Source organism: Haemaphysalis longicornis, unplaced genomic scaffold, assembly GCF_048455015.1.
Source record: "Haemaphysalis longicornis isolate Haplotype H1 unplaced genomic scaffold, Haemaphysalis longicornis Haplotype H1 scaffold_1, whole genome shotgun sequence".
NCBI classification, from domain to species: Eukaryota; Metazoa; Arthropoda; class Arachnida; order Ixodida; family Ixodidae; genus Haemaphysalis; species Haemaphysalis longicornis.
The window spans coordinates 336,842,007-336,869,822 of record NW_027526203.1 but is presented as its reverse complement, the minus strand read 5'-3'; the positions used below and the strand labels follow the sequence as shown (position 1 = coordinate 336,869,822).

At 46.9% G+C, this 27,816-nt stretch overlaps 1 protein-coding gene across 1 annotated transcript in view; it reads right to left on the bottom strand.

Moving 5' to 3' along the window:
- The window catches only part of Cad96ca (tyrosine kinase receptor Cad96Ca), a 116,951-nt gene that overhangs the window by 40,800 nt on the left and 48,335 nt on the right, over positions 1-27,816 (bottom strand). The window contains exon 2 of the mRNA XM_077684080.1: positions 21,639-21,719. Within this exon, the coding sequence (XP_077540206.1) occupies positions 21,639-21,719 (81 nt within the window). The remainder of the gene's footprint in view (positions 1-21,638; positions 21,720-27,816) is intronic.

Here is a 27,816-nt window from a genome sequence, read left to right as displayed (position 1 = left end):
ATTAAAAACGAAGCATGTACTGAAAGAACATATATGCCGCACGTTTTTAATCATTTTGTGACCTTTAATAGCGCGCAAATATTCTTCACAATGAGTTTAACAAACTGGGCACAAATTTTGGGTTTGAAATAATTGGCAAGAACATGAAACATAATGAATGGCGCTAACTGGCCTTACTGACCCGCCGGATAGCCTGGCCTTTAGCGATCGGCGCGTTATTGCGACGTCTGGCAATGACAGAAAAGCCTGTCCATGGTTCGAGCTTCGTCAGACACTTGCCGGGTCCAGCGAAATGTTTCCATTTTTTTCCGTGGTGTGATGAATCTGCTTAGCCTTTTCTCTTTCTTCACACTGAGAAACAAGCAGGTTGTCATGGAAACTGATCACGCAACACTTCATGCAATCTCCAGGGCACTTCCTAGTAAGTTTCGCAAGTGATGTCGCCGAGTTCCACTTGCACGACGTCATTTTACATCATATAGTGCTCCACCCCAGCTCCTTACCGACCGAGGCACATATTGTCATTAGCGGGTGCTGATCTCCTTCCCTCCTGAGCTACTAAATAAAAGCTTACCATGCCCTATACCACCGCCAAACCGCAGGCTGGTAAGCCGCACGAATACAGGTATCCTGGCTGTCAGTGTGTCCGCATGACTATCGGGATTGGGATATCGCCTTGCTGTGCGCCGCTGAGCTATAAAAGCGTCATCCAGCGACTTCAGACTATTTGATTGTAGGCATTTTGACACGCGCGAGGTATACACTTCTGCAAATGCTTTCTGATGTTTCTGCTATGTGGTACGACGTGACCTCTCCGCACTCCAAATGTAGCGATCATCCGCGTACGATTACATAGTAACGGATCCACAAAAAAAATCATTGAGGTACTCCTTTGTGATGCTGTAAGAAGCATTATCTCCCTGCCATTGCCAGAATAAGTTCTCACACTTCAAGGTAGCTGAAAATTTATATGTGCTGTCTTCTGCTGCAACTAAGAGCAGCAAGAAATGCTCAAAATGCGTCGTAAATGATCAAAAAAATGCTTAATTTACGCCTATGAACGGGGCAGTTGGTGTGTGTTCGAAATGAAGTTCATCCTTTGGCCACACAGGGGCAGGGATATATCAATGGCCGTTTATTTTTCTGGAGGTCATTCATCTGAAGCGGATAATAGTTTCGCCTTCAATCTAGGTCATTCTGTTAAAGATAACTTATTGGGCTATTTTGTCACCGCAGCTGAGCAAAGCTATAGTTGAGAAGATCGTACCTAGATGGTTGTTTTCAAGTTTTTAAAATAGCAACCATCTTTTCTAGTTTCCGTTCAAATGAAGCAGTACCACACGTCCATTTTGAGCAGTATAATTCCAGAACCTGCAAGCGTCCGGGGTGAGAAAGGGGTGAATTTGCCTCTAGCATAATTACGTCAACATGGCTAAAAGCGTTTGTTGGCATCCGAATTGTTGGCATCCGAAATGGCAGCGTTAGGCTTTGTTGTGGAAAACAGCGGTTGTATGCGCGGCGAAATGGTCAAATTTCAGGTGAGTCCGCGTGGTTCAGTTCACAGACAGGTGCCCACAGTGCTCTTCAGCCGCTTCTTTCAGATAACTGTATGTTGTAAGGCAGTGAGGACTCGTAGCCTTTTAAAGTCTTGATGATAAGTTTATTGACATGTTCATTCACGATGCGTGAGGATTCCCCCAAGATGTGACAACGCAAGGCACACGCCAGCAGAAATATTCACAATACCACCAATAGGAGGACAAAGGAGCATTTGTTCACAGGTTTCACGAGCCCATACTTGGTGCTCTCGGAGATCAGGTGACAGTATAAGATCTACTTTGATCGGATAATTTATTTCCAGCTTCGCCTAAATCGCAGCATCAAAAAAAAAAATCTCAGGCGAGACACTGAAGTCTTGAAAATGCGTGCCGAAGGGGGGCGGGACACTGTAATGCAACTCACAGGCTCTACAGGTCGCAGCAACAATAAAGGCAAGGGGCCGCCAGCCCTATATATACACAACGCTAGTTTGGTTCTCCCCAAAGTATCGAGAAGGTTGGAATAAATTGCCTATAGGGCGGCAGAGTGTGAAAAGCGCTAGCGAATTTGATGTGTATTTTGTATTACGTATTTCGCGTTTTTTTTTTACTGATTACGACCTGGGTGCGATGCAAGACGTCAGTTCAACCTCGAATACATCGGTCAAAATATAACAATATGGTATTAAGCTTAGTATGATACTGGGTGCTTGACAAGCAAGATGGAAACTGAACCTATATAATGTCAAATTCAACAATGCTTCGGAGAGCGAAATGCCTGCAGACTGCTTATTAACACGCGAACAGCATGTGTCTCTAAAAGGACAAGTATATATGTATATACATCCTAACATCTCAGTGTGAACATTTATTTTAGATCGGCATGCAAATAACTCACGGTTAAACATGACAAAATTAATGGGCCTCTTTAAATAATAAAATGCTTGAGTCTTTTTGGTGCCAAATGTTACAACATTCTTGACAAATTGCTATGCTCATTGCAAGTTCTAAGCCCCAAAAAACTTGGATGCAACAGGTATGCACTTTCAAATTGCTATCGCTCACGCTGGTTTTTTGGTTTTTGCGCTCATTTTCTAGTGAGTCAGAAAGCGTGTCCATCACCCCCTCACCCCCATCTGGAATAGGAAGTCAGGCAGCAAGCCTGACAGACCTCGCCTTCTCTTTAAAGCGATTTTAATGCGTGAGCATCACTAACGGGCCACTTTGCTAGGTCCCCACATCGGCGTAACCTAACAGCCCGGCAGGAAGATGTAGGCAAAATGCGTCTCCCGAACACGTAAGAAAAATTCAGCGTTACGCTTTAAAATATTTTGATATAGTACTGCATACATCGACCCTAAACATGTGTTCCCAGTAATGTATGCGTGTGGAATAGTGAAGACAATTTAAAAAAAAAAAATCTCAGTGTGAAGCTTGGTCTTTGTAAAGCAAGCTTTCTCACGTTGCTATTGCAGTGAAGCCTACACGGAAAGACAATTTGAGTCCTTGCGTGTTTCACGACATCACGCGCTCAGAAAGGCTATACTCAACAGCAAAAAATCAGCGGCACTAAGCTATGAAACAAAATTCGGCAACATTACTCAGTGACGCCACATCAAAAGACAAAGATCAGGTGCCCCGCAGTTTTGTTTTTCTTTCTCGAAACAAGGGCTAAAAAATTTATCCACTGGGGTGGGCAAATTACGGAGCGTCGTTCCGCGCTGTCGATGGCTATAACTTTCAGACAGTGCTTCCATAGAGGAACGAAAGCGAGGAAGCTGCAGTCAGTTCGTTTGCAGGGCCCCTTTAAACCGGCGGTGTGCGTGCGTGCGTGCGTGCGTGCGTGCGTGCGTGCGTGCTTGCGTGCGTGCGTGCGTGCGTGCGTGGGGACACTTATCAGTGTCGAATGTTGGAAAGAGTTGTCGACTCGGCATCCAACTCTGCTCCAAGCTGAGTTTGCAAGTCCAGTTGAAAAACCTCGTACAGTTGAATGCAGGTGAAGGCAGCATGGGGTGCGCAGCGATAAACAAGCAAGGGATGGGGGCGCGCAGAAGCGTGGCTTGAAATAGGATTTGGACGAACATTAAAATCGCAGTCGCCTAATTTTAATTTACATTTATTATAGTGTTTTAAGGTACGGCACCTATGAGGAGCATAGGACAAATTAACATCCATGGTAGTGCAGCTGTACGGGTACGAGGAAATATTCAGCTCTATCAAATACCTTACACCGGAAGAAAAATTTATCTTTATTAGAGCTGCTTATCGGAACTTCACGAATTTCTAACTGCGGATTTATTCGACAAGCCGTATAGTTTTACTTTGTAGCTGTATGGCGGCATAGGGGTGTACGTGAGTATTTCCTTAGGAGTTAGCATTCTGTAACTCCCCATTCATTTTCATTCGAGTACGAGGGTTGTGAATTGTGAAAATGGTATGGCTGCTGATAAATAGAAAATGTGCGGCCACTAAGCCTGGATACTTTAAAACACGAAAGAAATTGAGAGATTTTTTTTTAATGAGGAACGGTCAAGGAATGCGAAGCTTATATGTTGTGGTATCAGATCACGTGAATCTCGTTTAGTATAACAAGTTTCGAATGAGTAACGGAAAATATAAAGCGGCTACACAGTAGACCACTAGCGAAGATGGGACATCCAGCACCAGAAGCGGTGTCGGTCGGCGGCGTCGGTCTTGCATCAGGCAGTTCGTAGCTCGATCGGGAGTCTTTCAGCACACTGCACCCGTGGGTGGACGCCGCCGCTGGGCCGCGACGCGGGGGGCGCCTGTGAATTTCCAGGCGTTTTTAAAGACGATAGTCTTTCTTGGGCTACTTAAACCCATAAATTTTGGTCTGTCTGTCTGTCTGTCTGTCTGTCTGTCTGTCTGTCTGTCTGCCTGTGACTCGATTCAGCCACCCGGCCAAAGTGAAACGAAGTCTGCGCAATAGTCTTATATACTCACAGCCAAATCTAAACGTTTAAGTCCGGTTTATATGTTCATACTTGTCAACATTATTGAACAAGAACAAGACAATACGCAAATTTTAGACAGAAAATTTATACAGAAGGGATATTTACGGCGTCCCTATATAAAAAACAATTCATAGATGCTTGACTTTTGCGAAATGAAATACCACATCCACTGCAGAAAAAAAAATCAGACTGTCGCCTGCTGTCGCCCGCGCCACTATAGCTTCTGGCATTATTTTATGTAATCAAGCGGCAACAGTTACGAAAGGTTCCACTAGGTAGGTTCCGCGTTCTGCTTGCAACGCACGTGGACTAGGGCAAAGCGGTTCTATAAACGCTGAAGTAGGGCGCCTCACTACACGCGCGTCTCCGCCGTACGGCAGCGCTGCCATCGAGGCACCTGGCCTGGAGCAGTGGGACGCGTTCTCTCTAAATTGACTTGAGCAAACCTTTTACGCGTTTACCTTGGGAGGAGTGCGACGCAAGGGGAACAACATGAGAGGTGAGCGGGACAGCAAAGGAAGGCATTTACTTGGCAAATGTCTTTGCAACGAAAGTAGCACATACGCGATCAATTTTTTTTTTCTTCTCGCAGCTTTGTACAGTGAACAAACTCAGAATGAGCAAAGCATAGAATTCGGCCAAGTCATAGTCATTTAGATGGGTAAACGTGGCACTTTTCTGATAAGATGCGCGGTTGGCAGCTCCAGTTATAACGGCCACGCTGCTCCATCCATAGGCTGAAAATATCCGCCTGTAGATGTCTTTGACAATGACGTAATTATTAACCACTACACGCAGTTTAGTGACACTTGGTACGTCGCAGTGATAGAGTGAAAGTTTAGCCACACCTATATAACTAATGTCTCTCTACCGTGCCGAAGCACGGTAGAGAGACACGCAGTATGGGCGTGTTAAGAGGTCCCGCTTTGAAAGGGCGAAAGCGGGTCAAGAAATCGGCGTCACTTAAGAAAGCCCGAAAGCAACGAGGATATTGACTTGGAGGGGTCATCAGTGTATACTTGCAGTGTAAGAAATCGCAATTCTTTTGTTCATAGGGCCACGACGCGGGCGCCGACTGCGGCGGCCAAGGAAACGCCCGTGCACATGGACGTCGGCAGGGAGGTGCAAAAGCGGCACTTCCCTCACCCCCTCCAAGCCGCAGTAGATCCTGCCCCCCCCCCCCCCCTCCCCCACTGCTCCCTCTTCCTCAGCCTCGCATCTCCATTTGGGCTTGCTTATTTTTTCGCTGAAAATTCTGATCAGAAACTTTCCAAAATGTTCACTGCAACCTTACCGTCAAAAAAGGAGCGAGCGGTGGGTGAAGGGGGGTGGGTGCGATTCTAAGCCAGCCACCCCTGGACAAAGATCTAAGCCAGCCACCCCTGGACCGGCGCCTTTACCCTGCAATTTCTATCCCTGCCACTTTTCTTAAAAAATCGGAGTTTGCACTTCGGACGAATTCGACACCTTTCATCCACGGATTAGCTACGCCTAGGTTCTATGTTACGACCCCCCTCGCCTACGGCATGGGCTCAGCCACTCAAGGGCCGTGTCAAATGTGTTCTCCTGCACAACCTTCTGGTCGGAAGCTGCTGCTAGGAGACTAAATGTACATAAATTTACTTTTTTCGCACATATTTGCTAAAGCTGTAAAGACAACATGACTGTAAGGAACCTTGCACCTTGGAGGTGTATTTGCAATGGGGAACTCGATAGGCATAGTTTCGAAGGCCTTCAGAAGGACTTTGAAATGGCCGTGTAGCACACGTATAACCCTTGCTTTAAGATGGCCCAAGGAGTTGGCCCGTTTGCCTGCGATATACATTCTTACTGTATAAATGAGCGAGTAAATTCATTCTGACCCTTTACTTGGTAAAGCATATTCAGGTTAGCTTCATCGAAGGCCGCATATTAGGTTTTAATTTCGCGTAATGGATAGGTGCCCATCGGGTTTACGACGGAAGATTGAGAGAAAACGTTTTTAATTAGTCTGGCGATGTTGTCCAAGCTAAAGCTAGATGTTCTACATGTGAAGAATGAATAAGTATAAAAATGCAGTACGCACCATCTTAAATTACACTGTTCTGCACACTGTCTAATAGAATGTGCATGCGACCGGATAAACGGACAAATGGACAGTTTAAAGGGGCAGCAGCACATGCCGTCTCCTGAAAGAAACAATTAGCACAGGATAAAAGCCAAAGACGTCTCTACGAACCTACATTCAGATAGTGAGAAGACAGCGGAACAGCTTGGTACAAAACTCAGTGCGCTGCTAATCATTGCACGTCTTAGACAGGCCGGCCAAACACTCCGGAACTCCGAAAGAATACTCGCACCATCTTCATCCCTTACTGAAACTCTCTTCTATCCGCACAAGGAGAAAAATTTGGAGAGACCCCCGCATTTTCTTTTTTTTTATTGCATTACCTACAGGCGTCAAGGCAACGAGCAAGATTTCGAAATTCAAGAAATACAGCCATTTCGACAACTTCGACTGCGAAGCTGAACTTTGGCGTCGATCGTTAAAGAACAAGGACATCACTAAATACCCGGAAGACTTTCTTACATTTCCTGAAAGGTACACCCAAGAGCAGAAGTTTACGGAGCACGAAAGCAGCAATTTTGAGTTATTTCTCTGCCGCATGGCTCCCCGGAGAACTATGTGCGATAGTTTTCATTAGTTCGGTACTTATACGACATCTCGCATGCATTAGACAGTTTGTCGGCCTACTATAGGAAGATAAACAACCTAAAATTACAATTTCCCTGGTACGTAGGTTGGCTTGGATCCGTGATCAACGACAAACCCTCTCTCTGTGCATCTGCCCACAAGTTCCTGCCCTTAATCAGCTCCTTCGCGTACCCCCATGCAGGGTGGGCCGCGTTAAAATCTCCGAGTATTACCAATGGGTGGCCCCTGGCTATTTCAATCGTCTTGCGGAATAGGTTCACAAATCTGTGCTGCTTCTTGGGGCTACTGTATAAGTTTAGGATGAACAGACTGGTTTCGTCTCGTTTGGATGTGGCAAAGATTTCTAAAAGAACGTGCTCGACGGTGGTTTCTTCGGTGTCGTGCTGGAACGTCGGTAAATTTCTTCCAACCAAGGTGGTAACCGTGGCCGTGTTGCTTGTGGCATTGAGGTCTATGAAGGCCCTGTAGCTTGCAAGCTTGGCTTTGCCCCCTGTTTCCTGTAAGGCTATTATGTTGGGAGGCGTCTGGTGTGTGCCTAAGTATAATTCTAAGTTGCTTCGCTTCTATCTGAAGCCTCTGCAGTTCCACTGCCATATGCGGTATTGCGGATATTTAGTTGTCTGCGTCGCCATGGCAGCTGTAGTCGGCGGTCCTGAGCGTAACCAACGCGACAGGGGAACAGCGTCACCAGAGACACGACGCCGGATCTTGCATATGGACGCCGGATCTTGCATATGGACGCCCGCACACGCGGCACTAGAAGACAATGAACGGGCCAACGAGGCTGCTCGAGATCTTACCCACCGAGAGCCCCCGCAACCCGGCTCACAATCAATGGACAACGCCAAGGATCGCCTCTGTGCTTACCGAGACGTGCTCGAACACTACAAAGGGGAAAGACGAACCTACCCGGCTGCCCACCCCTCGCTCACTAAGAAGCAAGAAGTCGCGTGGAGACGCCTCCAGACGAACACGTATCCTAATCCAGGCCTTTACAGGCACTTCCATCCGGATATACACGGCGGCAAATGCAAGCACTGCCCCGAAATTGCGAGCTTGACTCACATGTTATGGGAATGCCCCAGTGTCCAGAAGAAAGATTTTAGCAATACCAAAGGCACATTTATTATAACTAGTAAAGAGCAATGGGAGACCGTGCTACACAGCGAAAACCCTGACATCCACCAGTGGGCCGTCCAAAGGGCCGAAGACGCCGCCAGTAGTCAAGATATCTTGGCTGTCGTCTAAGGCGCCACGGGCCTGAATAGGCCTCTTCTTTGGACTAAATAAAGTTATTTCCTCCTCCTGGTACGTAAACTTTTGTTCGTGGCTGTACATCTTAATAGCTGTCGCGCTCAGCAAACGTCCATTTATTCACCGCGACGACATGTTGTCCCGATCGAGCGTTCGTTCAGCGTGTGAAAACGTAGCCTCGTTTGACGTTGTCCGACAACAGTCGATCTGAACTCATCATGCTTCAGCTGCATCGCGAAAAATGTTGAAAAAGAAGGGCACATAGTGTTCACAGAGTTAATCCCTTCGTGATGCGCGCGCCCGTAGACGCTTGCTGCTTATATTTATGCATGAGTTATAAGAGTTATTATGGAGTTATAAGAACGGGTTTGCACAAAGGTCCAAGTTTTCGGAATTTCGCCTCGCAGCATTATTTAATTTGACATGGCTATTTGATCGGTGCCAGACATTAATTGTTTCAAAAACCTGTGACCTCGATCGTTCTGTCCCCTAAAATGATGCCGTTATGTAACGCAGTGGTTTCTTGCTGCGGTGAATAAGCGTTAATAAAAAGTTTGAAGGTTATTTGTTACCATTAAGAACAGAAACAAGCTTTCTTTGTTATATCCCGTGGATTCTGTGCATTCGGGGCAAAGGGTGTGCCCCCCTCAAGACAAAATCCTGCTGACGCTCATGCCCGTGCGAGAAAGTTCTTCCGCCGCAGAGCATGCACGCTACCCACGAGGCCCACACATACGCGGCTCTGGAGGAGAGAACGTAGCACCTCTGCCGCAGCAGGCCTGTGCCACAGCACGGCCTGCCTCTGCCACAGGGTTTGTCCCGGATAGCCAAAATGCCCCCTCAAACACACACAAACGTATGCAGTAAATGCGGAAATCCTTCCCACTTATTTCATGCAACGCGGGCTTGTCCTGTCATCTGGCCTTCAGTAAACAACACCACGAATCAATTAGCGCTGTGGGAAGCAGCTATGGCCAGCTCCGATTTTGGGATTCAGGAGGACTTGATTATTCGAGCCCGCAGAGGAGCAGAAGGGTCTGGGACCCTGGAAGGAGGACACCACCCCTAAGACAATCCCGACACCTCTTTCTTAATAAACGCTCTCTCTCTCTCTCTCTCTCTCTCTCTCTCTCTCTCTCTCTCTCTCTCTCTCTCTCTCTCTCTCTCTCTCTCTCTCTCTCTCTCTCTCTCTCTCTCTCTCTCTCTCTCTCTCTCTCTCTCTCTCTCTCCACCTGGGATTTTATTTTTTGTCGAAGAACGCTCTCTGCTATTGGACAATGGCGGCTTAAACCTCATATTCCACGTTTTCACGTTGCGCACGGAGACGTTACAGGGTTAAATACGTTGAGTTTTAAAAATCATTGGTAAACATCTCGCAGAGGGGAAATTGAGGATAGCCACGGAATACCAAGTTCAATCCTGAGCAAACGCACACAACAAGCAACTTCCCTGCCCTACCATAGAGTAACCAACGTCCGTGTGAAAAGTACTCACGCTCCCCCGACTCCTCCGCGGTGGGTTTAGCGCACAATACCTTTCCACGATGCTTATTGGGAACAAGAAATCGAAGTCAAACCGAATCCCACGCTGGTCTTACAGGTGAGCAGAAAGGATACCTCCTGACGTTGCGCTTGTTATTTGCCAGCACTGATGTGCGTGTTGCATCACTGAAAGGTGAAAAGAGTAGGGGTAGCCGCATTTTAAAATAAAGGGTGCATTTGTTTCTCTTTGTGAACTGTGCGCGAAACCGGGATAAAGCAAGCCGCAACATCGCACCACTTGCTGGTACATTGAGCGATAAAAAGTCTGCGGCTAAGCATATACTACCGTAAATTTAGAAAAATATGAAAGAGAAACCGCAGTAGAGTATTTATTAGAAGAAATTAGATAGGTTCAAAGAAAGGCTGTAATATTCATATACAATTCAGCTTCGCACCTCGATATCAACCCTCCTTTCACGAAATGGTATGTGGTCGTTCTCAGAAAGAAATCAGGTTTGCCACTGAAGTTCTTCTTACAATTAATAAGAGGACGCTACTTCCTCGACATCTGTTGTAATTTAACATATTAATCGGGTTATAACACAAGACGCCGCCACGCGTTTTCTATGACCCCTTCGAACCCTCAAAATAACTGCGTCAAACATTCTTCCTTTCTTCGCTTTATTGTTGACTGGAACAACCTTACTACCGAAGCAGTAACGCGGTAGTAATTATTTTTATTCCAAAATCACTTGCAGTGAGACATGTCATCTTATTGTTGTGCATTTTTTATGTTCTATTGCTTGCCTGCTTTGTTTTGTATGCATTTGTATTTATTTACCTGTACCACCCTGAAAAATATCGAGAGAGACTGCGTCTACAAACAAACGAATAAACAAATAAATAAATAGAACATGGATGTTCCTGCGTGGGCTAGCTTAGAATGTAACTACGCCAAAAAGCTCAAGACGGAAAAAATCAAAAAATTATAACCACTTCCTTCCAAAAACATGGGTACACGCGAAGCTTGACTTCAGTGAAGACGAAAACGACCAAAATCTAAACGCAATGACCGCGAAACGATAACGGAAACGAAAATACTTTTTGCCAAAATCAAAATGCAATGACCAAAATGAAAACTCTAAACCATCGATCGACAAAAACGAAACCCTTTAGTTTCGCTGAGCTTTACCCGAACGCAAATGTTCGGTATACTGTATTGTAGATCATTCTTGTGCGATTATCGGGAACGTTTACGTTCTTCAATGGCTGCCTGCTTTTCCGCGGAGCGAATCACGCGCGGCCTACCCATGCCGTGCTAGAAGGTGATCTGCCCGAAGAAAGCGAGCGACCGCACCTGCGATGCGGCGTGATGCGAGCGACGACGCTGATTGGCTCCCATTGTGACGTGATATAGCGCGGCACTTGTGCGCGTGCGCTTGCGTCAACAAAGAACGGCAAACGAGAGCGGCGCCCTAGAAGAGGAATCCATGCACGGGAGGGTTTCAATCTATAATTCAATCTATGAGCTCCAACACGGGCACAGTGAACAATTTATCCCTGGCCAGTACCCCCCAGCGGGTACGTGCCAAATACTTCAAGGGCTTCATCATCCTCGTCGTCGTCGTCATTAGAGCACGTGGATAAAGTTGGCTTTGCCGCAAGGCGTTTCGGCGTACGCCACGCCAGCACTGACAGCGTACGTCAGCCAATACAAGCTTCACTTGAAAAAGAAGTTCGTATGCTTTCACTTCTCCCAACTGTGGGTCACAACAGAAAGCGCACATCCAACGAGGAAGCGGGTTAGAAACAATGCTACAAGAAATAAAACAAGCGCAGTAAGCGTTCTGCCGAGGTCTTTGTTATTCTCTGGCCTTGGCATGCGGGGCCCGACGACCGTTGGTGCTTTCTGAGCCGTCCATGGGCTGTCCTTGGGGTGAAAGCGCGATGCGACTGGACCTGTTCTGCTTCGTGCGGCGGATGAACGGCAGGGGATCATCGATAGCTCGCTGCACAACGACCCAGTGCCGAAGAGAATGGGCCCGCGAGCAGCCACCATTGCGCGAGAGCCTCGGCTCTTTGTCTGGCGCCATCGGAGGGGAAAGCGCGCGGCCGCAGGAGCCGGCGACGAGGCGGCGGGCTACCTGAGCAGCTCTTAAGGGTTCCCCGGATTCCCGGCTGAACGGGTCGTGACCAGCTCCTACGCTACGGCAGATTTGGGGCTGCCGGCAGGCTGCCGTCCAACGCACGCGGAAACGGAGCGCGCACGCCGTGTACGCCAGCACGCGCCGCCGCGCAGCGCTTGAGGAACCGTGCAAGATTCGGTCATCGCGGTGTCCTGGTTGATGATGCCGCCGCGGGGCCGCGCTCTCCCCGCCGCCGCCGCCGCAGCCGCAGAGTCCGGCAACGTGACGGGCCGCGTGGCGCGTGACGGCCCTCGCCGCGAGGACGTTAACGGCTCCCGGGCGCGCGCGTCGCCGCCAGGGCTCGCTGAAAGCGGCCGCGTGCACCTTCGGAGAGGGAAAGCCGAACCATGTAACGAAGCGCGTTAGACGACAAAGAGGAAAGGAATTCGGGTCTTCATCTGTTGGAGATTCGTTATGCGTGCGCAGGCACTGATTCGGTTTTGGAGTTCTGGTGAGATACCTTGATTTGCTTATGAAGCTTCTTTGTGTTTTTCTGAGACATCTTCGTTTTCGTTACAGGACTAACACTTCGACGCTGATGCGCCAATGTCTACAATATGCAAAGCATCATCTATGAAGGCTCATGACAATGAAGAACGTCGCGAAATAGCTCACAACGCCAGCCAGCGTCTTCTTTGTGTTTCGTTTCCTGTGCGACGTCATCATTTCATACACGGCGCCTATCTACTCCGAGCCCCGCGTGCCAGCGCCAAGCCGCTGGCGTCATCTCTACCCCCCCTCCTGCGCTGGCACTGCTCCGCGGGGATCATTCAGGAAAACAGATCAGGCGGATTTGGGCCTTCTATGATTGCGCGTAAAACGAGAAAGGTGGAAATGCGTATGTCGCATTTCGTACCTGTAGGGTTGCAGGAGGTATTGACGTTGCAAAGTATGACGAACCTAAACACTTGCCTTTGCGACTTCTCACTCACCCTCGTGTGCATGAGTGAAGTCTGAATGTTACGACGGACCGTTTAGATGGATGGATTTGACAGGCACGGGCACAAAGATCTAAATTTTTCGCGGGAGTTGCCAGAGAAAAACTGCCTATGCAGGGAAATTCTTGGGATTAAAAACCTAGCATAGCGAGAATTGAATTCACAACAGTGCGACTTTGAAGAATCCCGGCCTTGATTCCCCCAGCGTGTAATTTCCCCAGGCAACACACTCACTCTCGCGTTGCAATAAAGGATTTAAGAGACTCGCGCCTAACGTTTTGTCGAGTACTGCCGCGAATTTTCTTCATTCATTATTCCTACCACTTCAGCTGAGCACTTCCTCACTAACGATTGTCCAACAAGCCCTCTCTGAGAACCCACGGTTAGCTTATCAACAGCAAGTCACAGTATTATTTAAGGCAACAGACGCAAGCGATATTAGTGTGGAACCCTCCTCAAGTCTATACATTCTGTGGAGCAATAGCGCTTCTCGACAGACGGATTTAATATTGGCAAACAAAACGGTCAATTTTTATGGCCCCCGTTGCCATGGGTGAGAATTGTCATTGACCACAAACTCACCAGTTTCACCCCCATTATACCCCACACAGCCTTCAAGCATATTACGAAAGTGCATTGCTGGGGAAATATTAAATTGCAAGCATTTTTACAAACATAAATAATTGGGTTCCTAGACTTTTTTTTCCGTAAAAAGGCCCTTTCCGGCTTAGAAACCTAATGCGCATGTCGCTTCACGACAAACATATTGAACAAACCGCATTGGACAAACTGCAACTGCCCTTAGACCACTCAACGCACCAACTCTTATTTTAACAAACCGTTATATCGTACACTTCCGCTGATTCAGCGGTTTCCAATACCCCTGCTACAGCCAAAAAACGCACGCGATGTTCCAAACGACCACATTGACGAATATGTTAAAACGTTTTGTTCCTGGCTTGTTTTCTTCACATATTCGCCCCCATTTAGCGCATTTCTTTTAGGGGTTAAGCCCCCTAGGGGCTCGGGCTGTCGGTGGCTCCTGTCGTCGTCGTCGTTTCATGTAGAGACGGTACTAAAACACCGGGACACTCGTTTTCCAACGCCTCGCGCGAGAACGTTTCTTCTCCGTGGACAAAAACAGGTACTAAAAGAACACACCGGGACATTAGTTTTCCAGTGCCTCATGCTAGACCGCTTCGTGCTTCAAAGACACGAGATTCGTACAGCAAAGCTGTATATCTACACCACGTAATGGTTTCATCTCCGTGGGCGATAACGTCAAGGCGCCAAGAATACACCTCTACACTGCATGCTAAGCACCTCCCCAGGTTTCGCGTTAGTGGAGATGGCCAGGTTTTTTACCAACTAACAGGACGTGTAGGAACTTCTCCCGAGGGGCCAGCATCCTTAGAGGGGCCATGGAGACAAGGTACAGGTTCGGCTCACTCAAAAGACTGCACTGTCCATATAAAAAATGGTACCAAGTTCAACAGAAACTTCAAAAAATCAAGCTAGGTAATATTTCCTTGACAACCTGGTCTACCGTGGCCTTTAAATCCATGCTACCTACGTCCAAAAAATGTTACATGCTAACGCTGTTGCGTTAGCAACCTTGTGCCATTTTTTGACAACCGATACGCACTTAATGCTAAACTAGAACTTCGACTGAAGTGCGGTACCGGTGGAACTTTCCCATGCAGTAAATTTGAAGCATTGAAATTAGCTAGTCTGTGTTTTAGGGTTGCACTTGTAAAAGTACACCAGATATTTGAGGTGATTGTTAAACAAAAACCGCAAGTGTCAAACATGCAGTGAAATTAAATAAACGGGCGTGTTGAAATTTCATGGAATCAGCGATTGAACAAGAAATTTCCGCTGATAAACCGACTTTTTTGGGTAAACTTGGCAAACTCAATTCAAGCAATAAAGCTGAATGGCCCGCACGCTGTTTCAGAAAACGACCTTTCAGCGTGAAGTACCCGCACATATTCATTAATAAAATTTGTTTTGTTGTTATACAAAGAAAAACGTCCAACCCGTGGGTCACATACGATCTCATCCACAATCGTAATAGGCGAGCTTGAGGCTTGAACGATAATATAGCGCAATACAGAGCGTGTCCTTCCAAAAGGCAGCAACGACAAGGCAGTGTTATCAAGGAAAGAAAAAAACTAAGAGACATTCCACGACGTGATGGTGTACGACCGGCGAAGATGTATAAAATAAACATGCCGCATTGACTAGAGAATGCGCACTTATTTATTTTTCTCATGCCTTGGTAATGGTAGTGACTGTGGCGTTGCGATTAATTAATTTTGGAAGGACTAGAGTTTTATCCTACACTCTAAGAGCCCCCCGTGGGTTGTCTTCCCCGCAGAGCTCCAGACCAATTGAAGCGGCCAAGTGTGCGAATTCGGCGGATGGCGAAGCCCGACATGATTTGACTAAAAAAATGCGTGTGCGCTTGGCGTGAAAGGCGTTTTGCATAGGGCAATGTAACCGCGCATATGCACTCTTTTCATGGCTGTAACTTTTGCGCAACTTTAGACGGAGACGGATACAAAAAGGGACACGAAGGGACAATTGAATGCTCGGTCTCGTCATCCTTCGATTGGTCATTCTGGCGCGCTGTGGTGAAGAAGGCGCCCTAGAATACTTCCTGTTGTACGCCAGCATAAGTACCTACATTGCACAGATGAGCGTGAAAACATTTACGTCGACGTACAGCCCTCCAAAAAATGCCCGGAGATCTGCCTTGCCACGTTGCATTTAAATGGCCGATCGCCGCGTATGAGAGAACAAATTTGCTAAAAAAGAGGCTCGACATTGGATTTGACGCAAAAATTGGATCCGCGCTGTGAAATCGCGCAATGAAAATGATTGAGCTAGCACAGTTCGCAGCGCTGCAGAACGCATTTTTTGAGCCCAATGTTATGCTTGGCGTCGTCATTGGCTTAATTTAGCGCTTTGACTGCAGTGATTTGTCTCCCTTGTATATTGTGGGTAAGCAGACTCACGGACATTTTTTTATAGAGTGCGTTTTATATGCGAGATAATATTCAAATGGTCATGCGCTAACTCACGAACACCATATTTATGTAACTTCAGAAGAAGTATAGAGTGCTTTATGACATCAGATGTCTCCTAAAAATAGATGGAAAGGCCTACTGCAATTTTTTTAGGTTTTAATGTTTCCACAATTAACTGGATGTCTCTGTAGAACCCCGCTTTCGGAAGCAGTGTTGATACATGAGGAGGAAGCTGTGGTAACAAAGGTAGGAGTGCATGTTGTGCGCATTATATTCTTAATGTGCTTAGAGAATATGGGTAAATGAGACAATGATCACTAAAACATTTTATCAGTATGTATGTTTGAACAGCGTTTTTACACAAGCGGCGTGCAACACTTTACGAAACTGGCCCGTAGACCGAATTGAAGTGCAGAGGTATCTAACCGCAGAACATATTAGATCAAGGACATATCTTACTGACATTGCCTGAATCCCGATTAGGTCTTTGGAGTGAGTGTTCTTTGTGTATTAAGTGAATGAAAAACTGCTACTCACTGCATTGGCGTAAAGGAGAGAGACTGAACACTGGTGTCCTAAATCAAGTATCGATCTACCTCAAAAAAGGTGCACTTGCAGTTCTTATCAGATTTCCCAGTAAAATGATAATTGAGTGCATCCGTCAGCGCACCGTCAGAAAGCCGTTCCCCTTCGTGTTCGCTACAACCAAGCACATCTGAACGAGCGTTAGAATGTAACGAAAAATTTGACTATCACCATGTTACGCCCCCGAGCAGTGTGTCGAATTATTCCAGGGAACGTTCCGTTTATCATCATCAGTCTATTTTATGCCCACTGCAAGATGAAGGCCTCTACTCTCCCATTGACTTGACTTCTAACTTCTCATATACTGCACCCTCCGAATCCATTCTTTGCCGCTGAATTTCCTTATCGCATCCGTCCATCGAGTTATCGGGCTTCTTCTACTTCTAGTCCCCTCCATGGGTAGCCACTAGGTTACCCTGGTGGTCCCCTGGCTGGCGGTTCTCCGCATTGCATGTCCAACCAAACTCTACTGTTCTAGCTTAATTTAACCTGGGATGTCTGCCAACCCAGTTTTTTCCCTAATCCAAGACGTTAGTTTTCTATCTCTTAGCGTTACTCACATCATCTTTTCAATGCACTTTGGGCCGACCTAAGTTTTCTTTTTCAAGGTTTTTAGAAGCCCCCAAGTTTCTGCTCAATAAGTCCTCACATAGAGTACGTATTATTCATTTACCTTCCTTTTTACTAACAGAGGTATCCGCTGCTGATTACTTCCGAGTGCTTGCTGAAGACTCTTCAGCCCGTAGAAGTTCGGCGCCTGATTTCCTTCTCGTGGTTTGGATAGGCCCTCTCCGCTTGCCCGAGATAATTATCTTCATCCACAACTTCTTAGAAAGTACGTCATTGGTTAGACTGAAAGGGGCGCACTCTGCGTGTCTGTTGAATTACACTTTCGACGTATTCATATTTATTTTAAACTTTACGACTAAGGTTTCTGAATGGAGTTTCTGAAGCGTTCTTTGCAGGTTTTATCTCGTTTCACTGAACACGACGAACACGTCACTGAACACGACATGTCACTGAACACGTCATCAGCAAATCTTAAGTGTTTCAAATATTGCACTTATCCCTCTCATCCACCAATCAATCGTCCTAAATTCCCCCTCTAGGGACGCTGCGAATAACTTCGGTGAGACTTAGTACCCTTGCCCACGTATATCTTGCTCCGTGCCCTTGCCTAATGCCCGAATTTGCACTCCTTGTTATGAAGCGTTACCGTTCCTGTACATCCCTTGTATACGTCCTGTAAGAGCTCTATGCACGCTCATTTACTTTGCTCAGTGCTTCCTTCATTGCAGGGATTTCTGCTCAGTCGAAGGCTTTTTCGAAATCTATAACACTGTTGCTTGCCTGTTTATGTAGTACTAATTTTTTGCTGCTTGCAATTTTTCGGTAGCTTTATTGCGACATGCTTTAAACTTTTTGAATAAAGTTATTTTCTTATTTTCATGAACTTAACATATGAAGCATTGTTATGCTTAATCATATTTAGTCACGCCTACGTAAGTTGGGGTTTCTGGGCCTTGCTTAGTTTTTCACCTTCTCTCATTGGAAAGTTTGTGTCATAGAACTGCTTCACTCTGACAAATACCCGCCAGTCTGGTGCACAGTGAACAGAGAGGGCAAACAACTTCGACCAAAGCGGTGAAATAGGCCAATGACGACACCCAGGATCATGATTTGACTTGCTATGCCTATGACGTCGCGCAATGCAAGCATGACGATTTTCTCCGCGCGATGTCACGGCGCAAACCATAATTTTTTGTCAAATCGTAAGTCGGGCCTCTTTATTTGCCAAACTTGTTTCCGCGGTCGCCGCGATTGGTCATTCAGATGAATTGTGGCAAAACAGATCTACGGACACAGTGTTGAATGTATGGTCATAAAACTACAGTACGTGGTTTCCCTGCTATTATTTGACGAATAGACATCAGGCCATGTTTGCTCACTGACACTACGGTGACGAAATACCTCAAGACGGGATGGTGTAATAAGTTGGGTGCGACCAGGCGGTTAATTTGCCGATCAGTATGGGCAGTTTTAGTCTATGAAATAAATATTCCCAGGAGGTCGTGATATTCGTGTAGATAACGTCAGCAATTATGGCAGTAATGTTCGTAACGAAAACATATAGTAAAGATTCACTTCCAGCTTTAACTCGCGTATGGGTTTTTTATTACGTTGCAAATTACGTTTATTTCGTTACGTCACGTGCTATAATGTCGGTCAGCAGAAAGTTTATGCATACTTACCTTAACATCTCCTCCTAAAACAACATCCACGTTTTGTGCTATGACCCAATCATAAACGCTTTCAATGAACGCGAGGAATTGGTTGATTGGTTGCAATTTCAAGACGGTCGTCTGTATTTCACTGAGATAACTTGCTTATGGTCAATGGCACCTAGCTGTCAGCATCTCATAATGGGGAGTCACTGAATCATCTACAAAGCTAGAAATACTGTTTTGTTTGACAAGAAGCAGAACATCGTCTCCTTATACCTCCAGGACAGTCGGTAAAACAGTGGTATCCAAGCTTCTGTTAGCATAACTACAGTAAAAATTGTATTGGATGTCTGGAATGGGCTTGATAAGCAGCTGTTACAATCAATCAGTTAAAATAAGCCAATTTCAAATAATAAATGTATACTCATAAGTAATTTCAATCAATAACAACTGCATTTGATGCCCCCACCCCGTGGTCGTCCATGAACGACAGATACGCACGTAACCACAGATGTTGTTTATCTCAGGCTTGATACAACGACCAATCAAATAAATAGCTTCAATTAGCCAAGTACAACGAATGGCATGAAATTAAACGATAATTTCAAGCAATATTGACGGTGGTATTCGCTGCACCTTTATACGCTCATCCCTCGCTTTTATTCTTCCCTTGCACCTCCATTGTCTAAAAGTAATTCTGCCAAAACTTGTCCTCCAATACATTGGGAATTTGCAAACTTTGCAGCTCGGCTTCGTGGAATTAGAACCAGCGAATTGTGTGCATTTTATCATGCAACACGAATTTTGCTCAAAATATGCGTGATCTGGACGCAAGAAGGGTTGTTAAAATTCCACGGAACTGCCGCATACAGCGGTATGTTGGTGTTGGCAAACAACTCGACGAAGCAATGTGCAGTGGTGCTTATTAGATGCTCTTTTTACCGCGGTATATATGGCGGCGCGCGGTAGATATCCCCGCGCAAAACTAAATGGTATAAATGGTTTTCTAATTTTATGCTTGATTGGCGGATAATACATATGGGCTACCAATTGCCTCACCAAGCGGAGAATACCAGGCTTATTCAGCGAACATGCCCGTATGCAACTCTGGGTTGTCTGCCATTAGAATATGTTGCTCTAAAACGGCAGTAGTTGCTGTGCTTTATGCAAATGCTGGCGTTACTCGCATATTTTTGCTTTAGCTTCGCAGAGGGGTTCAGTTTGCTTACAATCAAGCTTCTTCAGCAAGAGAATCTAGGACCAGGAAACATACGCTTAAATGTGACAGCCCTTTGTTTTATTTATTTCAAGGCTACCTATTTTTCGAATTTTCAGGGTGTCTTTGTTTACGTTTTGCACATGCACCGCTGTGCTCATCGTTTATTGCAAAGGACACATCTTTCTTTTTCCGTTACTAGGAGGTTGCAGAAAGCCAACGTCCTTTTTTGCTCTTCACCTTCGTTGCAGGTGTGAGGAGCTGATTGTTTCCAGGTACTAGGAGGTTGCAGAAAGCCAACGTCCTTTTTTGCTCTTCACCTTCGTTGCAGGTGTGAGGAGCTGATTGTTTCCAGGCCAGTCGGTGCTTGCCCTGGTTCGCATCAGAGCCGCCGCGTGCGGAGACAGCTGCGTCGTCGGGAAGCACCGTTGTCCGCGCAGAGGGGCGGAGGCGGTCTACCGTTTCGCTGGCCCCCGACCGCACTCCTCTTGCCAACTGCCAGCAGAGCCGCTCGGCTTTAAAAAGGGGGTCGTCTCCGAGCAGCATGGAAGCAGCAGCGCGGCGGCGGCGGCGGCGGCGGCCGTTCCGGGCGCTCCCGGAACCCCGTTCGTGACGCCGCGCGCACGTTTCAACAATACGGCCATTAGCGGGAGGATCCCCCGGCACTGCCATCAATACGGGTAGCAGGCAACGTTTTATTAGTCCGCCTTATTTTCGTCAGTCACGTTGTAACGTGACGTTTCGGGCTTCTGCTTTCTACCAGCCCTGACCTCGCCGAGGGAGGGGAGATGGATGGCCGGTGCGCCAGAAGGGACAGCGCGCCGTCGCCGCGGCCAATGGCGAGCCGTGCGGGCCGTGACGTCAGCGCTGAAGCCTGATCGTGATCCGAGCGCTTCGTGTCGGCCACGAGACCGGTCCGCACGATTTTCGGCGGTGCTGGCGGCGGCTCTGTGCGCTCGCCGGGCGCCATGCCCCAGGAACCGGAACTCCGCTCGCGCCGCCACCGCTGCTGCTGTGGTGGCCTTGGCTGCGACGCCGGCACTGATATCTAAATTAATGCCAACCCGCCATATGAGCCATTCCGCAGAATGCTCGCCCCAAGAGCGCTATGTCGATGCGGTCGAGGTCATCCCCTGAGGACAGCCGCTTGTCTTCTCCCGTTTCACCTCTAGAACTCCGTACGCGGGCGCCAGCCCCCCTCTTAACAACTCTACTTCCGGGCCGGCTTACGCCGCCTTGGCAGTCAAGGCTTCAATTGGGAACACGCATGCCCTCGTTAGGAAAGATTCAACAACTTATGTGCAGCCGAAGGGTAAGTCAGCACTTCGTTGGCCTCGGAGCAATTGCGGAGCTCTCGGTTAAAAAGGCATACTTAAACGCCTTAAGCTGCTTACCGCGGCATGCCTCTGGAGGGCTCCGACGCCACTCTGGCAGTGGAGTCGGGGCACTCGAGACATCTGGACTTCCACCGATGGGTTACGCAGCAGCTAGGGTAAGAGCACTGTCAACTTACCAACTTTTTCGTCGTCGCTGATAATCCATTCTCGTTTGAAATCGAACACAGGGGGTGTATTTTGACCAGGAAAGGCTGCACCTGCAAGAAAAAAATGTACAACTTTTAATAAAAATTTCAGGTTAATTCTTCTTAAGAAGGGACCGGAAAGTGCATAGACTATGACGACATGTGATACTAGCACACATTGCTTAATAGGTCATGTTGCGCGGACTGACCCAGGCGTGGCCACCATGCTGAACGGGCATGGTAGCAAGAACTTCTGTTCAGCTCCTGCCGAACGCGCTCACGGAAATGACCTAGGTGGACGTCCCTTCACTGGAAGCAGCTAGAATTCTACACCTTCCAGGAACAGGCCTCCACACTGGAAGGCCCCCGACCTCCAGCGGTGGCTTTGGGGGGCCTTCTTGCGGCGGGAACAAGGCTGCACCCCGGGAAACACCTTCTTCTATGCTAGAGGGCATGTTATCATATAAATAAAGGACTCGCTGCTGTGGTACGACCTTGGCCATCTGGAGAGCATTGAAGGACTCTGGCATAAGTTATGATTCCTGTCGCCACGCGTCCTTCGTCACGAGAAGGATCACGACAGGTCTCCTCGACGAGGGCAATGTCACCGGGCCACTGATTCCTCCTCCACCACCCTCTCATGACTGACTAGGGACGGTATGACCCGCCACTGTCCCCTCTGAGAGTGCCCTTATCATTCCGTTCCGCATGTTAGTGAAGGGCGGTTCATCCTGCACTAAGAAGCGGCTTACGAATGAAGTACGTACAGTCATTGCCAAAGTTTACAGGTCATGACAAAAGGTAAGAGGCCAGAAATAATTCCAAATATCCGCTTTGCATATCGAGTCAGACAGAAATGTTTAATGCCGAAAAGCCGTCGAGAGCACCTCCCTTTCTCACTATGACACTTGAACTGTAACTTTTACTTTGACTTCCTTGTGGCCCAGAAACTTTTGGCATACGTGGCCTATAAAATTTTGAAGAAGACTGAATGTACGTACGTACGGCCAAATGTTTTGGTTGGAGCCAGGCGCTCATCGCATTCCACGGTGAAACGCTTGCATTAAGAAAACCAGCCACACAGAAAGCATAGAAATGAGTTGTTGAAAAGAAAACTTGTTTCTAAAGTTATTAGCGATGTTAGAAACGATTTTAAACTACTTTGGACTAATTCAGTTTTCTGTGTTTGTGCTTGGTTGCTTCCGACCACTTTGCTTGCGTCCTAAATAATAGGCTGTGCATTTATATAGCTCGGGGGGTCTGCTTCGCCACAGTGTTACTGAATTATCGATCACTGTGACCCACGGGGACAACTAAGAGAAAGAGTTCCTCTGCTAACTACGTATAAAAGTAAACCTTTGGGAGTTTTGGCTGTAGTTTTTATTCAATTTCCAGGCGCCAGCTGTTAACAGGAAGTTGAGGAGATCGCAGCTGGTCATCTTCTATCAAAACACAAATAATATTATCTCCTCGATATCAGTAGCGGTCCCAGAGATTGGTTTTGGGGGGGGGGCAATTTTTTGGGGGGGAGGGGCCGGGGGGGGGGGGATGAATAACCGCTCCCATCCTTGCGCCAGTTCTGCAGAGGAGGTGATAACCATGCAGGCGTGTGTGACCCGCTTGCGCACAAACGACTTAGCGACACATTGGTTTTTGGAGCCCCTTAGGTGGTGCAACGGCTGGCTCGCAAAAGTGGGATTTAACCTAGCGCAAGTGGAATACTTAAAAAACTAAAAAAATAAGAAGGTGTGGACCTCCTTGGAGGGGGGGGGGGGGGCGATCGGTTTTTTCGCCCCCTACTCCCCCCCTCCCCCCCCCCCCCTGGGGCCGCCACTACTCGATATTGGAGAGCGCGCTTGAGAAAGCTGAAAATGACCTACGGATCTCTTCCAGATACGGATTTCTTCCCAAGAGAAGCGTCGGCATTCTAGCATTAACGAAGTCGCTGATGCATGCACACTGTTTATTTAGCTACAGTTCTGTTCTGCTATTGCTTGTGTATGTAACTTTCATAAAACTAATTGAGCCATGCGGCCGGTATAAACAACTGATAAGCTGTACATATGATGCCAGCTTGGTTACAAAAAGTTCATACCGGTAACAGCCTGTACTTCATTTGTTCTCTAAAAAACTGACGCAAAGCGAATAAGCAAGTTAGATTACGGGCGCTAACTCTCGACTGTTGATAGTCAGCGCCGGGCCCACGGTTAATATAATATAATATAATATAATATAATATAATATAATATAATATAATATAATATAATATAATATAATATAATATAATATAATATAATATAATATAATATAATATAATATGATATATCATAATATAATACCTTAACAGAATACAGTATATTTTATATAATCTTTCAACTTGTCGTTAGAATATTTCATCGCAAGAACAAGCCCTCAGAACCGTTTGAATAAGCTCACGGTGAAACACATGTTTGCAGGTTCGTGCGGCGGAGAAAAAAGTAGTATGTAGAAAAAGGCTTCAGCTACGAAGCGGTCCTGTTCATTCATTAAGCGGAATAACAAACACAGAAACGATTACAAATATGACACAACTTGTCGTTTCAAGCACGGTAAGTCGATTACGGACCAAATATGTATACACACTGTTTGAGCAAAAGTTGAATAAAGACTTCACGGATCAAAATTTGCAAATTTTCGGGGTTTAGAGCACCGATGCTACAACTGGGCCACGAGGCGCGCCGTAGGACAGGCTACGAATTAATTTAGACCACCCAAGGATCTTTAACGTGCGCCGCAATCGCGACGCACGGGCGTTCTCGTTCTTTTGAAATTGAAAAACGGTCCCCGTGGCCGGTTCGAACCCGCCCCTTGGGCTTAGTAGCAACGCCTTAGCCGCGGCGCATCCTCGGCGGGTGCACTTCACGGTACCGGTGAGGCAAAATGCAAAAAAGAAAGAAAGAAAGAAAGAAAGAAAGAAAGAAAGAAAGAAAGAAATGTGTGGAACAACTTACAAATTGTCATTATTTATTGCCACTGAATACAGTCCCTGCCCCTCGATGGAACCAATTCCATCGAGTGTTCGTCCTATAGCTCCCATTACTGCAGCTTTATTCGTGCTGCGAGGTAAGGCAAGCCGGTAAGAAAATAATGTAAGACTTCAGTGGGCGTTTCCGTTTTCGGGTACACAAGTGACAAAGGAGGATAGATACGAAGTTTAAGAAGGCGGGGGGAGGATTGTAACCATTGCACCTTCTTGAACCTTTACAGCCGTTGAACCCTGGAACTTTTATTCCTCGTTTTGTTAGTCGCCAATCCGGGGTCAGAATGGAAGATGAGCGTGTATGTGTGTGCGTGTGTGTGCGTGTGCCTGTGTGTTTGTGTTTTACAGGCTGGGCTGACCTTGGCCAGGCTGGGCTCGGCATCGCCTGTATTGACCTACTGTGGACGTAGCATAACAGGCTTCATCGGCGCCGGTACATCCGAAAAGTCTGCAACGAGGTGTGCTACAATGCGTCTCGCGCCATACAGAAACCTTCGAATTAACGCTATGCGAAACGAAGCCTCCGAGTTCCCAAATATTTGTGTACGTAAAATCAACGCTTGAGAACAACTATGAAGCGGAGGCGGCCGGTCTGAAATTAAATGTTTAGGCCTTCGGTGAATTCGTTCCTTCCTTTTTCTCATATTACTGCCTAACAAGGGAAGATTTCATCTTACATCTACAGGCTCCGTGAGCTGGTATGGTGGCGACACCGGTGATGATGATGATGATGATGATGATGATTCCTATTGGTTTCCCCTTACATACACATACCCCATCATTTTGTGAATACTTCCTCACAAAACTCTTAGTTCGCAGGCAACCTGCTCTAGCCTCAAAAAGCAAAGCACTGCCCTGGGAATTATCGTAGAAATTTTCCTTTCTGATGTTCATCTTCTCAGCCCTGTACATCTCTAACGACGTTTTAGCTTCCATTTTTTCCCTCCATTTATTCGTTTCAATCTGCCTTGCCTCTTTTAGGGGCGAAGCTCCTTAAGTCATGGGTCTGTCCATCCCTTGTGTCTCGTGGTACGTGACCGCCGCATGCTTTCGGAGATGTCGCAAAGTGGGCCGCGTTGCACGCGCAAGAACCGGCTGCAACCGGCAGCGCAAACTCGGCACCGGGAGCGCGAACTTGTCTGTGTTCGCCAACGGAGGCGCGAGCGCACGTGCACTGCGAGGGGGAGATCACGCAAGAGATCACGCCACGAACGCAGGCAGTCGTTCTCGGAGATCGAACGAGACGCAAGGACCTTTGCTCGTTTCCTCTCGTCTTGTTCGGGCACAAGTTCGCCCTAAATAAAAGTTATTTCTTTACCGTTGTGTCCCATCCTACGTGACAAATTGTGGTGGAGGTGCGGGGTAGTCCTCGATGGCGCGGGGTCTTTCACCAGGTCTGGGCCTGGGAGCATTGACTCCGAAAATAAAAGTTGATTTGTACAATGTACGCACACAGTCTTACGTCTTTCTTAATGATGTAATGGGCGAACTTTCACGGGAGAGTTACGGTTACCGATGATCTCCCCCTCTCGAGCTTCGCCCCACTTATCATCATTCATTCCGTGGATATGGCGTGATTTTTTTTTGGTTACCTTGGCTGTTTTGGATTCCTCACTGCTCTTTCCGTATTTCATCGTTAGCCTTCTAGTCTTTCTTAACCACTGCGTGTCCACGCTTTTCAAGTATAGGTACCTAAAAACCTTAGCTGCCCACCTTCGTTGATCCATTGCCCTCAACCTCATCTCAAAGCATATTTTACTCTGAGCTTCTCTAACTTCAAACGACGCCCAGCCCATATCTCCCTGAACTGCTTCGTTAGTTGTTTTTCCATGCGCGCCCAAGGCCAAACGTCCTACCGTTCTCTGGTTTACTTCAAGGCCTGATAGAACGTCTGATTTTAAGCAGAGTACAGCATTCGCAAACGTGAGACCCGGAACCATTACTCCTTTGCACATTCATCTTACTACTTCATATTTGTTATACCCCATACCCCCCCAGAGCTCTATGCTTCATTATAGCTGCGTTTCGCTTTCCCTTAACCTTAAGTTGCTCCTCATGAGTACTTAAGTAGTTATCCCCTTCGTTTATCCACACTCCCAAATATTTATATTCCTTCACTCTAGGTAATTCGCCTTGCTGGATAGACACTACGTCGGTGGTAGCGTCATTGAAAACCATTATTCCTGATTTTTCTGCATTGAAATTTAACCCGAGGTCAGTGGCTTCCTGGCCGCAAATATTTATTAGCCAATGCATATCGGTTTGGTTATAAGCTAAAAGAACAATGTCCCGGACACATTCCCGGAATATGTAACATTCCCGGAATATGCTATAACATTCCCGGAATATGCTGTTGTACCACTTCGCTTTGCAGCATATGGGTTAGGCTAAACCCTACTTGACTTTCTTCCAGTTTCTTTTCTAACCCTGCCATGTAAAGCATGAACAGTATTGGGCTCAAAGGGCATCCCTGTTTCAGTCCCCGATGGATGTTGACCTGCTGGGCGCATTTCTGTCCTTCCCAAGTAAAGTGCACTCTATTGTCTTTATAGATTGCTATAAGGAACTGTACTAACTCGTCATCTAATCCCTGGAGTTTCAGCATTCTCCACAGCCGTTCTCTGTTTACGTTGTCATATGCCCCTTTAATGTCCAAGAACGTTATCCATAGTGGTCTATTCTGTGCTTTCGCAATTTCAATGCATTGCGTTATCACGAACAGATTGTCATCCAGTCGCCTGTCTTGTCTAAATCCATTCTGCAGTTCCCCAAGTATTTCATTTTCTTCCATCCATCCTTGAATTTCTGATTTTATCGCCTGCATTACGAATCTATACACCACTGACGTTACTGTGAGTGGTCTGTATGAATCAATACTGGCTTTGTCTCCTCTGCCTTTATATATTAAATTCATCCTACTTTCTAACCAGTCCTCTGGTATTTGTTTGGTTTCTATCACCTTATCTATTGCCCTCATAAACAATTACCGGCGCCTGAACAACTAGCGCCACCTACGGCCACTGGAGGCATTTATCGGATGTTGTTGACATCGCTTGCGCGCTTCCCCGTACCATACCCGTACTGCCCGTGCTACGCTGCGATGAGTGATTGCTCAAACCAGCGCGCTCGTTTTAAAGGTTTTAGATAAGA